The following is a 15,851-nucleotide window of genomic DNA, read 5'->3' as shown; positions in this document are numbered from 1 at the left end:
ATCTTTTTGACATGCTATTAGATTCACTTAGCAAGTATTTTTTTGAGAATTTTTGCATCTGTGTTCTTTAGGGATATTGTTCTGCAGTTTTCTTTTTTTGTTATGTCCTTTCCTGGTTTTGGAATTTGGGTGATACTGGCTTTATAAAATAATTTAGGGAGGATTTCCTCTTTCTCTGTCTTTTGGAATAGTTTCAGTGAGATTGGTACTAATTCTTCTTTGCATGTCTGATAGAAGTCAGCTGTGAATCCATCTGGTCTTGGACTTTTTTTTTGTTGGCAATTTTAAAATACTGTTTCAGTTTCGCTACTTGTCATTGATTTGTTCTGTTTCATCCTGATTTAATCTGAGGGGGTGTATATTTCCAGAAATTTATCCATCCCCTCTAGATTTTCTGGTTTGTGTGCATAAGGTGTTCATAGTAGCTTTGAATGATCTTTTGTATTTCTGTGGTATCGATTGTAATATTTCCTGTTTCATTTCTAATTGAGCTTATTTGGACTGTCTCTCTTCTTTTCTTGGTTAATATCACTAATGTTCTATCAATTTGTTTATCTTTTCAAAGAACCAGCATTTTATTTTATTTATCTTTTGCTTTGATTTGTTTCAATTTCATTTCATTCTGATCTTTGTTATTTCTTTTCTGCTGCTGGGTTTTCACTTGGTTTTTTACTTGTTTCTCTAGTTCCTTGATGTGTGACGTTAGATTATCTGTTTGTGCTCGTTCAGACTTTTTGTTGTAGGTATTGAATGCTATGAACTTTACTCCTAGACTTTCTTTTGCTGTATCCCAGAGATTTTGTGAAGTTGTGTCACTATTATCATTAAGCTCAAAAAAATTTTTAAATTTCCATCTTGATTTCATTGTTGATCTAAAGATAATTCAAAAGCAGATTTCCATGTATTTGTATTGTTTTGGGGGTTCCTTTGTAGTTGATTTCCAGTTTTATTCCACTGTGGTCTGAGAGGATACTTGACAGAATTTCAAATTTTAGAAATTTATTAAGACTTATTTTTTGACCTATAATATGGTCTGTCTTCGAGAATGTTCCATGTGTTGAAGAAAAGAATGTATACTATACAGTTTTGGGGTAGGATGTTCTGTAAATATCTGTTAAGTCCATTTGTTCTAGGGCATAGTTTAAGTCCATTGTTTCTTTGTTAACTTTCTCTCTTGATAATCTGCCTAGTGCTGTTAGTGGGGTATTGAAGTTTTCCACTATTATTATGTTGCCATATACCTTATTTCTTTGGTCTAGTAGTAATCGTTTTGTAAATTTGGGAGCTCCAGTGTTAGGTGCATATATATTTAGAATTGTGATATTTTCTTGTTTGACTGATCCTTTCATCATTATATAATGTCCTTTTGCCTGTTTTAATTGTCATTGCTTTAAAGTCTGTTTTGTCTGATGTAAGAATAGCTACTCCTGCTCGCTTTTGGTGTTCATTGCACAGAATATCTTTTTCCTCTCCTTTCTCTTAAGTCTTTATGATTTAGGTCAGTCTCTTGAAGACAGCAGATACTTGTTTGGTGGATTTCTATCCATTCTGCCATTCCATATCTTTTAAGTGGGGCATTTACACCATTTACATTCAACGTTAGTATTGAGATGTGAGGTACTGTTCTATTCATCATGTTAGTTGTTGCCTTTATACCTTGTTTTTTGCCCCCCACTCTGTTATTCTCTTACAAGCCTAATGAAATTTATGCTTTAAGGAGTTTCTCTTTTGGTATATTTTGAGGTTTTTTTTCAAGATATGGAACTTCTTTTATTGTTTCTTGTAGTGCTGGCTTGGTAGTGGTGAATTCTCTCAGTGTTTGTCTTAAAAACGTTTTCTCTCTCCTTTGTTTATGTAACTTAGTTTTGCTAGATACAAATTCCTTGTATGACATTTATTTTATTTTATTTTTTAGTTTCAGGAAACTGAAAATGAGACCTTAATCCCTTTTGGCTTGTGAGATTTCTGCTGAGACATCTGCTATTAATCTGATAGGTTTTCCTTTATAGGTTATCTGATACTTTTGTCTCACAGCTCTTAAGGTTCTTTCCTTTGTCTTTACATTAGATAACCTGATGACTGTGTGCCTAGATGATGGTCTTTTTTTTTTTTTTTTTTTTTTGAGACGGAGTTTCGCTCTTGTTACCCAGGCTGGAGTGCAATAGCGCTATCTTGGCTCACCGCAACCTCTGCCTCCTGGGTTCAAGCAATTCTCCTGCCTCAGCCTCCTGAGTAGCTGGGATTACAGGCACGCGCCACCATGCCCAGCTAATTTTTTGTATTTTTAGTAGAGATGGGGTTTCACCATGTTGACCAGGATGGTCTCGATCTCTTGAGATGATGGTCTTTTTGAGTTGAATTTTCCAGGTGGTCTTTGAGCTTATTATATTTGGATGCCTAGATCTCTAGCAAGACCAGGGAAGTTTTCCTCAATTATTCTCTCAAATAAGTTTTCCAAACTTTTAGCTTTCTCTTCTTCAGGAATACCAACGATCCCTAGGTTTTGCCATTTAACATAAACCCAAATTTCTTTGAGGCTTTGTTCATGTTTTTGGACTTTGAATGATCTTTTGTCTTTCTGTGGTTTCGGTTGTAATATTTCCCGTTTCCTTTCTAATTGAGCTTATTTGGACCTTCTCTCTTCTTTTCTTGGTTATTATCACTAATGTTCTGTCAATTCTGTGATCTGTCTTCAAGTCTTCCAGCCATGGATACCAGCACATGCTCTGTTAGAAGTTACAGGGACGTGAAGTAGGCTTTATGAGGGTCCTTGGTTGTAGATATGTTTAGTGTGCTGGCTTTCATGAATGCTGGTTATACTAGCAGTGAAGTTGTCACATGGACACCTATGACTTCTTGTTAGCCAAGATATATAGGCAGTGGAATTAGGTCTTTTCTTCTTCCTGGGATCAGAGTTATCCTGTCCTGAGTTGCTGTAATGGTGTTAGCTGGTTAACCTCCAGCCAAGAGGTGGTACTTTCAAGAGAGAATTAGCTGCAGTAGTGGTAGGGGGCTCTAAGCTTGCCCTAAGATGGCCAAGGTACATATTTTGGTTTCTCAGGCAATGTGTTGGGCCGTAAAACTCCCAAGAGTTTGTCTTTTGTGTTAGGCTACCAAAGTGGGTAGACAAATATTATCAGGTTGGGGCAGGTTTAGGGAGGTCTGGGCTCAGAATCTCCTTGGGTGGGGCTTGCTGCAGCCACAGTAGGGAATGGGGGAGTTGTTGGGCCAATGGGGTTATGTTCCAGAGGGGATCTTGGCCACCTCTGCTGTGCTATATGGTTCACCAGGGAAGTGGGGGATAGTGAGAGGCCCCACCCAGCTCCCACACAGTTGGTGAGGTTAGTCTCACTCCCTCAGTGCCCTACTCAAGTCTTGCCCCAGGCCATGAGATACCCTTCTGAGAAAGCAAGCATGGCTTTTGGAATCTCATCCCCTCTCCATCTGACCACACCCGAGGGTGACAACTCCTGTGCTCTTACACTCACTCCCTCCTATCCACAGCAGCTTCCACTCAAGAAAATTTGTGCCCAGTCAAAACCATTGCCAATTTTAGCTGGGAGCTTCCTTTGCCCCAAGACTCCTTCCCAGTTCCACTGGCTGCCTTCCCCAAGGTCCCCTGTGAGATATAGTCAAGGGATGGCTTCCTGGGGCTCAAGCTGGAGACTGGGAATGTGTTCAAGGCATTTTCCATGCTACTTGCACTTCTAAATTTCTTGCAATTCCCTAAACCCAAAGAAGGTTAAATCCTTCTTCAGTGATCTGGATTTTAAGATTGCCCAGTGGAAATGTATGTTCAGAGACAGATTTTCCCTCTCTCACACTTCGGGCACTCACAGTATTTTACCTGTTGTTTCACAGAATTTGCTTCTTTAAAAGGATGGGTGAATTCCTTCAGCTTTCCTGATATGTTCCTGCAGTAGTTCTTGGAACTATTGTCAATTTCGACTAGGATCTTCCTTTGCCCCATGCTGTTCTGTCCATCCATGTAAGAGTTATATGTTAGCCTTGTCTTCTTTCCATCATCTTCCCCAAAACCTTTTTTTTTTTAACCTGGATTGATCTGCCTTTATTAAATGTTTATCTCAAATATTATGATATAGTTAATATAAGACTATCCTCTCAAAATTTTTATTTTCTCTGATATAATAAAGTTACTTCAATAACAAATGTAGGTTTATTATCACACATACTCAAGATGATATACAGGAATTCAGAGCTGCAAAAAACGTGACCTTAGTCCCCAAGAATCTCATGGTCTGGTTAGAGAAACATATACACTGACCAAAAAATGAAATACAGAAGAATACATTCTCTCTCTCCTCAACCTATGCCTCTCTCATCTAATTTATCTGCTGTAGTAGAGATTTTCTGCAGGGGCCTGGATAATAAATATTTTCATCTGTGGAGGCTGTATTGTCTCTGCTATACCTACATTCATGGAAAATAGCTCTTGTAGAAATTTTCTTATCATATTAATATTTCTAGACCTAAGAGCAACATCTCAATTTGAACATTTCAGGAGTAATGTAGAAGACTTCATTTCCCCATCCTATCACAAAATGCTATGAACTAAAAGGATATGTATACAACAAGTGATTTTTAAACTTCAGGTTTAGTGGATTGCAAAAACAAGTCATTGGATTGTAGCTGTATTTTATAAATGTTATAGAATATAGTAGAAAATGTCAGAATGCATTATACATTCTAAAAATACATTTTATGTTTCTGTTTATTTACATGTGCATATAAAGGTCTTTAATCAAAATCTATTTCATACTCTTTTATTGTCGTAAGAAAAGTTAGCAACGCATAGTCTTAAACCAACTAACTCAAATAATGGACAGGGCAAAAGTCCATATGCAGATATCTGTGTGGTAAACGATTGGCCTTAAGGTGACTAACAAATCCAAGAGGTAGAGGGGAGATGAGAGTGTGAGGGGGATGATTCACAGATTCTAATATGTCCTTGCTTCCCTGAATGGCTTGCTGCATTCTTTTTAAATATTCAACCTCTCACTTTGGTGTGAGTTATAAACACCTGTTCATTTTCTTCTATTCAGTGCCTTTCCTCAGGACAAAACTTTGACCTGAAATGAATATTCCTTTTCCTGCACTTCCCCACCTGGCAAAAGCCCATTCATTCTTCCAGGCCCATCTCAAATGCTAGCTCTGTTGTGCAGCTTTTCATCAGTCCACCAAGCATAGTTAATCATTTTCTCCTCTTTGTTCCTTCAGCACTGTGTTCATGCTACTGCGGTAGCATTTATCACATTTTATTATGCTTGGTTTTATATGCCTTTCTCTCTGCTATTCCACTATAAGATTCTTGGGGACGGCGACAATTTTCATGACTAGTTGTAGACTTCCCAACACCCAGTACATTATCTGCACATAGTAGGTGGCAGAGCCCTAAATGGAGAATGCTTAGTGATGTGGTTAAGACTCTGGGCTTGAAACCTGGGATGCCACTGTGTAGTGGTGCAAACTTCAATAACTTATTTAGCTTATCTAAGCCAGCTTTCTCATCTGACAATGAGTATAATGTGATTAATTGACAGTGTTACTGTGAGGATGAAATGAAATTATGATTTCAGGCATTACTGAAGTGCTTGACATTTAATAAGTTTTCAACGAATAGAATTTACCATTAGTATTGTTGTTATTATTATGATTACTGTTGAAAGGAGAGCGGAAATGGCTACTGGAACTGCTGATACAAACATACATAGTATCTGATAGTGTCGAAAGTGATTTTTGAAGTAAATATTAAATTTTGTAATATACTCTGTACTTTAGAACAGAATGATAATATGAAAAGCAAGAATTGTAGCCATCTGGATATTTGGTTTTTATATTAAACTAGCCATGTTACCGATTTTTACTCTTATCTTTTCTCGATATTTTTAACTGTTTTTTGGGAGAGTTTGAGGGGGGAAGAATGGAAAACAGGATTAAAAAAATAAAATTTTGCTCCTGAAGACACTTCATAAACTTAATTGTGTAAAGGTACAGCAGAGTTTCCCAACCTCACCACTATTGATATTTTGGGCCAGATCATTCTTTTTTATACAGGATGTCCTGTGCATTGTAGGATGTTTAAACATTTGTGATTTCAACCCACCAAGTAATAGGACCACATTGTTCCTCCTTCCATCTTGTGACAACCAAAAATGTTTGAGGGGCATTTGATAAATATGCTCTGAACAAGGTGAGGAATCAAACCAAAAAGCAAATGTAGAGGTGATGATGTCACCTTTACATTTGTTATTAACAGAGCTGGGTTGTAGATCATGAGTTTCAATCTGTAAACAGAGCTGGCTTGCTAAAAATGAACACAGAAGAAGGCCAACTTATCCACTGAGTTCCAGAGAGGAAAGCGTCATTAAAGAAGTAAGGAAAAGTCATAATTCTGAAGGCAGTTCACACTTAAGAAAGAAGAATGACAGGCATGGTCTTTTGCTGAACATTATCAGATTTTTATGATTTCCTTTCAATTTTGGATTTTAGGTAGACATAGCCAAATTAATTATTATCTTTGGTTCCTGTCACCTTGTAATCATTGTCTATAGTGGCGAGCTGTTATCTATTAAATAAACAGTTAATTTAAATAATGTAATTCATACCTACTAACATGCTACCTAAAATAAAGCTAGAAATGCAACAATTGTCTACTTCTAATCCCACAGAGCTTCCCAGCCCATCCTCCTGCCTCTCTCAATTAAACACTATCATCCTGATATGTATCTTTCCCAAATTTACCAACGAAATAAATCCCTCCACCTCCATAGGGTAGAATGAGCAAAGTTAGCAGGCAGAGGTCAGGAATGAGCTTCAGGAAAATGCTGCTTCAAGGAAAATTCTTCTTCAAGTAAACTTGGAAGGAAGAAAAGGTTTACCTTCTAACAGATGGTGTTGAAATTTGTATGTTTACTTACTGTTTCAGAATTTCAGGGTGTCCCAAAGAACTACATAGATGCCATTAAACTCTAAGAAGATTGTGAGAAGTATTTAGAAAGTGAAGGGCTATTACTTTTTATTAGTGTAAAATGGCTTTTGTTGAATTGAGCACATGGTGATAGTACATCCACAATCCTGGCATCTGCAAACCCACCTTCTCATTTTGTTTCCCTAATGCCCACATTTTATTTTACATGCTGACAATATTTTATATTTTAATACAAAAAAGTACTCCTTCTGTGGATTGAACCTTTATCAAATATGTGTTTTGTGATTTTATTTTCTTGCACAATGAAAAGGGTTCTTTTAAAATTAGACACACACAATTTTGCAGTTGATTCAATCTAACATCTCCTCCCGGGCAGTAAGTTAATAACAAATGGTACTATAATGACAGATTCAGATTTATTTTACTACACACACACACACACACACACACCCCATCTATTTTTGCCACACTTCAGAATCTGGGTAGCAGTTGAAGAAGAGCCAACATATTAAGTCACATATCCATGGTAACTGAGTTTCTCTGAGTTTTCAAAGTAGCTGGGATTCTAAGTTTCATTGCAAACCACATGATATTACAAAGGGCACTAAGTTAAGGAAGGAGGGACCAGGAGTCTCCACTAAAGAATAAGATCCATGGCACAGGGCTCTTTGCTGTCTTACTACTGCATCTTTAGAATCTAGAACATAAACTGCTTCATAATTGTATCATTATCTGGAAAAGCAGAGTCCTGGTGATAAATAAAAACAATCACATCCAGTTCATGAACACATTCCATTTTCCGTGCCTTGAACTGGGTGGTCTATGTTGGTAACTTAATTTAATCCCCCCAGCATGAATCATATTATTATCCTCAGCTGCTTTGTTCTTGAGAAAACTGAGGCACAGAGAAGTGGAATGATTTGCTGTAGGTCATACAGTTAATAAATATAGAGCAAGAATTAGGACCATATAATTTCTGCCAGCCCATCTCCTCACAAACTGGAAAGACAATGTAGGGGTGATCCAGCTGCTTGTTTTGCTTCTGCCATCAACTAAATAATGCTGCGCAAATTACCAGGCCTCTGTATATCAGAGTCCTTTTCATTGAAATGCTGAGTTCATAGTCAATCAAGAAGAGCCTATCCATATGTGAATAATCCATGACAATTTTCAGACTAAGATACATCAGTATATTCTAATATTTTATTAGATATTCAAAGAAAACTTGAATTGATCTTAATTTCCACAAAGTAGTTTATGTTTTTCATGACATATCCCTTCTTTATTTGCTTTGTGTTGAAATTACTTTGGTATATTGTCCAAGGTTCAACTAGGCAATGGTTTTATTGGTTATTTCAGATAAATCACATTAAAAATAATGTGTGCCTAGATTGGGAGCAATGTGACTAGTTTTGGGCAAATATAGAAATTAGATAATAGGTACATGAACTTGAATAGCTCTTTATCCCCATTCTTTACTGCAACATGCAATTTGGGCATTTTTTTTCTTTTAAATTTTAGTCAGTTCCCTTAGCCCTTATGGAACTATTTTAAAAATAAAATTAACCTGCCTTTGTGAACACTGGATTGTAGATTAACCCACACTGTAACAGATAAGGAAGTGGTAAAACTTTGAAGGCAAAGATGTCTTAACTTGAATATTGTCTCTGCTACTTTCTACCTAGGCAGCCTTAGGGCACTTGATTTCAGAGCCTTAAGTTTACCACTTCTGTAATAAGAACAATACACCTGTCAGACACCTCCATGATAAGAATGAAAACTACCCTTATTAGAAAGCAAATCAAGCATAAATAAAAAGGGATGCCTTAAGCCGATCTTGGTGAAGCTGAACACCTTGTATGTTGATGATTAGATTCTATTCTAATATTGGGTTTATATTGTCTGGATATTAGACTGTTCCTGGTCCATGTTTCACAGTCATAACAATTCTGTTATCATAATTTTATTTAACGGAACTCTTATATAACACTATGTGCCAAACACCATTTTAAGTGCTTTATAAATGTTAACTCATTTAATCATTATACTACTCTGTTTATTCTAATATCTGCACATCCTTAGAACATCAGAAACATCTCATGCTCTTCTCATAAAACCTTCCACTGTATCATTATTTCTACTTAAGGATTGAGTACATCAAACACATATACCTACCATGAAACACTAAGTCTCCTAACCAGGTCTGCAAAATTTAGATGAAGTGCTGTTTTAACTGTGCACTAAAGAAACCCAAGCTGAGCTTTCTGTTTTTAAGCCCCTGCCTTCTTTTGGTGCTACTTAAAACATTTTCTTACTGGCTTTCCAACTGTTATTTTTAGCTTGAAAAAGCTTCACTGTTCTTTGAAATGTCAGTTACCAGAGCCCACAAGGTGTAAGTTTTGGGACCAGAGATTTTGCATACATCTATACATGTATATTTTATACATTTTGGTTTTTGTGATGAACTTACCATGGAAGATATTGTGTAAATCTTTTTTGTCATAGGTGAAGTGTACTAAGGTGCTAGAAATAAAAAATGATATTTGAATTCCAAGGTACACACTGTCCTTTGGCAGAGGCAAAGGAAGGTGAAATTAATTGCTGACTCTATGAAATGTTAAATCATTCAAGGGATATTAAATGATGTGTAAAACAACAATATTATGAGGGGTTCCATGTATTTGGAATAGTGTTCAACTTTCTGAACACATCATATGGCTTTTGAAGTTAAACTCGTATTAGTTATGAGTGATCATGGCAAAATATAACCACGACATTTTTCTAGGGTGACATTTTCAAACTACAATTAAAATTTAAAACATTTGCTCACCTATCTCTCTTGTGAATAAAATAAACTCAGGATTAACAGTTGCAATCATCTTCATTAATGCAAAATTTTGCATGTTTAGTACACTAAATTCTTGGTTATCCAGCAAGGATTGATATTAAATTTACTGGATGAAAGAATTGCAGAATTGTTAGAGTGAGAGTTTTACTATCATAACAACCTGTAGAATGTAGATTAATTCATTTAACAAATCTGTTTTGAGCATCTACTATGTGAATAGATGATGAGGCTACAATACAGTGGTGAGTAAAAACAATTATGCTACTTATTCATATGGGTCTTACAGTTCAACTGATAAAGCAGGAGATGGTAATCAATTATATGTAAATTTATAATTGTATTTACTATTGCAATGGAGAGGTTCATGGAGCTATTTAATGCTATGCAAGTATGTACTAAGGGGAACTAACTGGGTCTGGGAAAGCTGCCAGGAAAGCACTGGGAAAGAGTAAGAATAGCTTTACAATGCTTATCCAGAAAATCTTAAAAATCTAGACCCTTCTTAAAAAAAAAATCTAGATCCTTGGGACCAACATTTCTACATTGAGAAATTTTTCATACAGAAATAATTTAGATTTTTCTAATCATTTTAGCTATCAGAACAAGGCATTGTTTTTATTACCAAAATATTGGAAACAGTGTATATATTCAAAAGTAAAAGATTAGTTACATTTATATTATAAATAGTAAACATTATATCAACTATCAGAAGTCTGTTTTTGAAAACATAGAAGTTTTTTATATTCATAAAAGATGGTTAATGAAAAAGATTAGGTTACAAAATAGTGAACATTAAAAAGACCTTTACCTTCATCCTGACCCTACCCTTCCTAGGTACTCAATTTATTCTACTTGATTTCAAATATATAAATAAGAGTAAGAGTGACAGCAGTTAACACTAGCTACCATTTAGCATATGCCAGCCCTGTGCTAAACACTTTACATTCATTATTGCAGTTGATTCCATATTAAACAGTGAAACAGGTATTATTACATTTATTTATTTTTGTGTATGGAATTTTTAAATACATCAGTACAGATGTGTATTCCTGATGCAACAAAGAATTGTTTCAGTGCTCATGCTGTTTACTGTGACTTTATGTATTGCCTTTTATCTAAGATAAATACTTTGTTCTCTTGTAACAGCTTTCTGTGAAGAGGGCTGCAGATACGGTGGAACATGTGTGGCTCCTAACAAATGTGTCTGTCCATCTGGATTCACAGGAAGCCACTGCGAGAAAGGTAATCTAGCCTGTTTTATGGGGGATAAGGAGAAAGATAGGTAGAAAGATTGAGTCAGAAAGAATAACAGCTTTCTTTAGGAATAATACTGTGGGTTGACTTGATACATTGTGTTGTGATGGGGCATGTGGCTCTGGTACCCAAAGTGGGTACTTTTCTGTCATTTCTTAAAAGGCTGCCTCTCTCTGAAAATAGAGCTTCATTTGCCTTTCCTCCAACATGTTTAATTTAGCAAGGTCAAGTCTTTTCTCTGCTATAGTTTGGAGTGTTCGTTTTTAGTGCTAATTAGAGATAAAGCCTGATGAACTGACCTGCCTCACTTATCATCTATTGGGTAGCATCACACACAGTTATTAGAATTATAACAATCTGCTGTGTCAACGGAATCTAAATTAGCAGCACATGCTCCTTGCATAAAACCACATTAAATAACTCCAGCAGCAGGTTTATTGGTGTGCTTGAGATTTTATTCTATTATTGGTTTATTAGGAACATTATCATTCATAGACCTGATAATATAAGCCAATTAGTGTAAGATTACATTATGTGCAACTTTCTATTTGCAATAAATGCTGTGTTTACATTTGGCACTATTTGGTGAAATCCAACTCTCTCATTGATTGGAGAAGTCCTCCTATTTGTGTACAAGTGAAATTTGATGTTCAGTCCCAATGTGTGTGTCAATGCAAGCAAGGGGTTTATGACACCTAAAAGTGAATATTTCAGTTTGTTTTTCCATGTATTTTGCTAGGGTAAAATCACCGCATTGTGTTTTTTCTGACTCTGGAATGTCACACTTACTGCTTTTCATACCATAGCTTAGAAAAATGGGAATAGGATATTGTATTTATCATCCTTATTATTAGATGAGGGGGGAGGTGTCTTCATCTGATGCCAGAGATAGAAGCAAAGCTCTTGTTTCCTTTCCTTCATGTTTAGAAGCTTCTGAATTTCGGTAACATTTTTAATGTGCCAATTTGTTATATCTCGCCCTGACCAACCTATTACATTGCACTGCCTATATATTTAGAGGCAGCCCAATCCTTTAAAAAACATGTCAAATGGTAACTAAAATTATTCAATAAGGAAATTGATTAACAATATTTGTACCACTGTTTCTATATTTTGTGACATTATCAACAAATAAAAAATATATAAAATTATAATTATCTTTTCTTAAGAAAATATATGAAAGAGCCATGTACTACCTTTGAGTGGCACAAGAGAATTACCACATAGATCTAAAGAATTCTTGCTAAAAGCAAAGAAATTTAAGGGTGACTTAGGACACATGTCTTTACTGCACTACATTTAATTTTAAGTAGGTTTTTTAAAATTGAAAAACAAAATTAAAAGATTCTTACCACTTCCTGTAGAACATGCTATATTTCCCTAATCTGAACACACAGAATTAATAGGGACAGAATAGTGACAGTTACAATGTCAATAATCACAGAATCTACTACTAATGATATGCCATTTATTGTTATTTATTTTTTTGTTTGTTTATATTTACTTCTAGACGTGATTGGAGTACAGGTGGTATTTGGTTACATGAATAAATTCTTTAGTGGTGATTTGTGATATTTTTGTATAACCATCACCTAAGCAGTATACACTGTACTTAATTGGTAGTCTTTTATCCTTCACCCTCTTCTCACTGTCCCCCCCCAAGTCCCTAAAGTTCATTCTATCATTCTTTTATATATAAATATATTTATATTTGTTTTATTGCACTTGAGGTTCTGGGGTACATGTGCAGAACATGCAGGATTGTTGCATAGGTACATACATGGCAATGTGGTTTGCTGCCTCCATCCCCATCACCTATATCTGGCATTTCTCCCCATGTTATCCCTCCCCAACTCCCTACACCCCACTGTCCCTCCCCTAGTCCCCCCCAACAGACCCCAGTGTGTGATGCTCCCTTCCCTATGTCCATGTGTTCCCATTGTTCAACACCCCACTATGAGTGAGAACATGTGGTGTTTGATTTTCTGTTCTTGTGTCAGGTTGCTGAGAATGATGGTTTCCAGGTTCATCCATGTCCCTACAAAGGACGCGAACTCATCGTTTTTGATGGCTGCATAATATTCCATGGTGTATATGTGCCACATTTTCCCTGTCCAGTCTATCATCGATGGGCATTTGGGTTGGTTCCAGGTCTTTGCTATTATAAACAGTGCCACATGAACATACATATGCATGTGTCTTTATAATACAAAGATTTATAATCCTTTGGGTATATACCCAGTAATGGGATTGCTGGGTCAAATGGAATTTCTATTTCTAGGTCCTTAAGGAATCATCACACGTCTTCCACAATAGTTGAACTAATTTACACTCCCACCAACAGTGTAAAAGTGTTCCTGTTTCTCCACATCCTCTCCAGCATCTGTCGTCTCCTGATTTTTTAATGATTGCCATTCTAACTGGTGTGAGATGGTATCTCAATGTGATTTTGATTTGCATTTCTCTAATGACCAGTGATGATGACCAATGATGAGCATTTTTCATAAGTCTGTTGGCCTCATATATGTCTTCTTTTGAAAAGTGTCTGTTCATGTTCTTAGCCCACTTTTGAATGGGTTTGTTTTTTTCTTGTAAATCTGTTTTAGTTTTTTGTAGATTCTGGATATTAGCCCTTTGTCAGTTGGGTAGATTGAAAAAAATTTTTCCTGTTCTGTTGGTTGCCGGTTCACTCTAATGATTATTTCTTTTGCTGTACAGAAGCTCTGGAGTTTAATTAGATCCCATTTGTCTATTGTGGCTTTTGTTGCCAATGCTTTTGGTGTTTTAGTCATGAAGTCCTTGCCTATGCCTATGTCCTGAATGGTTTTGGCTAGATTTTCTTCTAAGGTTTTTATGGTGTTAGGTCTTATGTTTAAGTCTTTAATCCATCTGGAGTTAATTTTAGTGCAAGATGTCAGGAAGGGGTCCAGTTTCTGCTTTCTGCACATGGCTAGCCAGTTTTAAACAGGGAATCCTTTCCCCATTCCTTGTTTTTGTCAGGTTTGTCAAAGATCAGATAGTTGTAGATGTGTGGAGTTGCCCCAAAGGCCTCTGTTCTGTTGCATTAGTCTATGTCTCTGTTATGGTACCAATACCATGCTGTTTTTTATTACTGTAGCCTTGTAGTATAGTTTGAAGTCAGGTAGTGTAATGCCTCCAGCTTTGTTCTTTTTGCTTAGAATTGACTTGGCTATGTGGACTCTCTTTTGGTTCCATATGAAGTTTAAGGTATTTTTTTCGAGTTCTGTGAAGAGGGTCATAAGTAGCTTGATGGGGATAGCGTTGAATCTATAAATTACTTTGGGCAGTATGTCCATTTTCACTATATTGATTCTTTCTAACCATGAGTATGGAATGTTTTTCCATCTATTTGTGTCCTCTCTTATTTCCTTGAGCAGTGGTTTGTAGTTCTCCTTGAAGAGGTCCTTTACATCCTTTGTTAGTTGTATCCCTAGGTATTTCATTCCCTTTGTAGCAATTGTTAATGGCAGTTTGTTTTTGATTTGGCTCTCTGTTAGTCTGTTATTGGTGTATAGGAATGCCTGTGATTTCTGCACATTGATTTTGTATCCTGAGACTTTGCTGAACTTGCTTATCAGTTTAAGGAGATTTGGGGCTGAAATGATGGGGTCTTCTAAATATACCATCATGTTGTCTGCCAATAGAGACCATTTGACTTCCTCCTTTCCTAACCGAATATGCCTTATTTCTTTTTCTTGCCTGATTGCTCTGATTAGAACATCCAATTCCTATTGAATAGGAATGGTGAAACAGGGCATCCTTGTGCCAGATTTCAAAGGGAATGCTTCCAGTTTTTGCCCCTTCAGAATGATATTGGCTGTGGGTTTGTTGTAAATAACTTTTCTTATTTTGAGATACATTCCATCGATACCTACTTTATTGAGAGTTTTTGGCATAAAGGGCTGTTGAATTTTGTGGAAGGCCTTCTCTGCATCTATTGAGATAATCATGTGGTTTTTATCTTTGGTCCTGTTTATGTGGTGAATTACATTTATAGACTTGCATATGTTGAACCAGCCTTGCATCCCTGGGATCAAGCCTACTTGATCATGGTGGATAGGCTTTTTGAAGTGCTGTTGCAGTTGGTTTGCCAGTATTTTATTCAAGGTTTTTGCATCTATGTTCATCATGGATATTGGCCTGAAGTTTTCTTTTCTTGCTGAGTCTCTGCTGGGTTTTGGTGTCAGGATGATGTTAGTCTCATAAAGTGATTTGGGAAGGATTCCCTCTTTTTGGATTGTTTGGAATAATTTCAAAAGGCATGATACCAGCTCTTCTTTGTATGTCTGGTAGAACTTGGCTGTGAACCCATCCGGACCTGGGCTTTTTTTGGTTGGTAGACTATTAAATGCTGCCTAAACTTCAGCCCTTGTTATTGGCTGAAGGTTTTGACTTCTTCCTGGTTTAGGCTTGGGAGGGTGTAAGTGTCCAGCAATTTATCCATTTCTTCCAGGTTTACTTGTTTATGTGCATAGAGTTGTTTGTAGTAATCTCTTTGACTTCTTCCTGGTTTAGGCTTGGGAAGGTGTAAGTGTCCAGCAATTTATCCATTTCTTCCAGGTTTACTTGTTTATGTGCATAGAGTTGTTTGTAGTAATCTCTGATGGTAGTTTGTATTTCTGTGGAATCTGTGGTGATATCCTCTTTATCGTTTTTTATTGCATCTATTTGATTATTCTCTTTTCTTTCTTATTAATCTGGCTAGTGGTCTATTTTGTTGATCTTTTCAAAAAACCATCTCCTGGATTTGTTGATTTTTTGCATGTTTTTTGTGTCTCT

General features: G+C 36.3%; 1 protein-coding gene across 3 annotated transcripts in view; it reads left to right on the top strand.

The window, feature by feature from the left end:
* The window catches only part of NELL1 (neural EGFL like 1), a 912,020-nt gene that overhangs the window by 685,602 nt on the left and 210,567 nt on the right, over positions 1-15,851 (top strand). For all 3 annotated transcript variants that reach the window (XM_012456483.2, XM_012456482.2, XM_012456484.2), the window contains one exon: positions 10,944-11,039. In XM_012456483.2, the coding sequence (XP_012311906.1) occupies positions 10,944-11,039 (96 nt within the window). The remainder of the gene's footprint in view (positions 1-10,943; positions 11,040-15,851) is intronic.

The sequence above is a fragment of the Aotus nancymaae genome, unplaced genomic scaffold (genome assembly GCF_030222135.1).
Source record: "Aotus nancymaae isolate 86718 unplaced genomic scaffold, 86718_ANA_hifiasm-v0.15.2.pri h1tg000059l, whole genome shotgun sequence".
Lineage (NCBI taxonomy): Eukaryota > Metazoa > Chordata > Mammalia > Primates > Aotidae > Aotus > Aotus nancymaae.
This window is presented reverse-complemented; position numbering and strand designations above follow the sequence as displayed.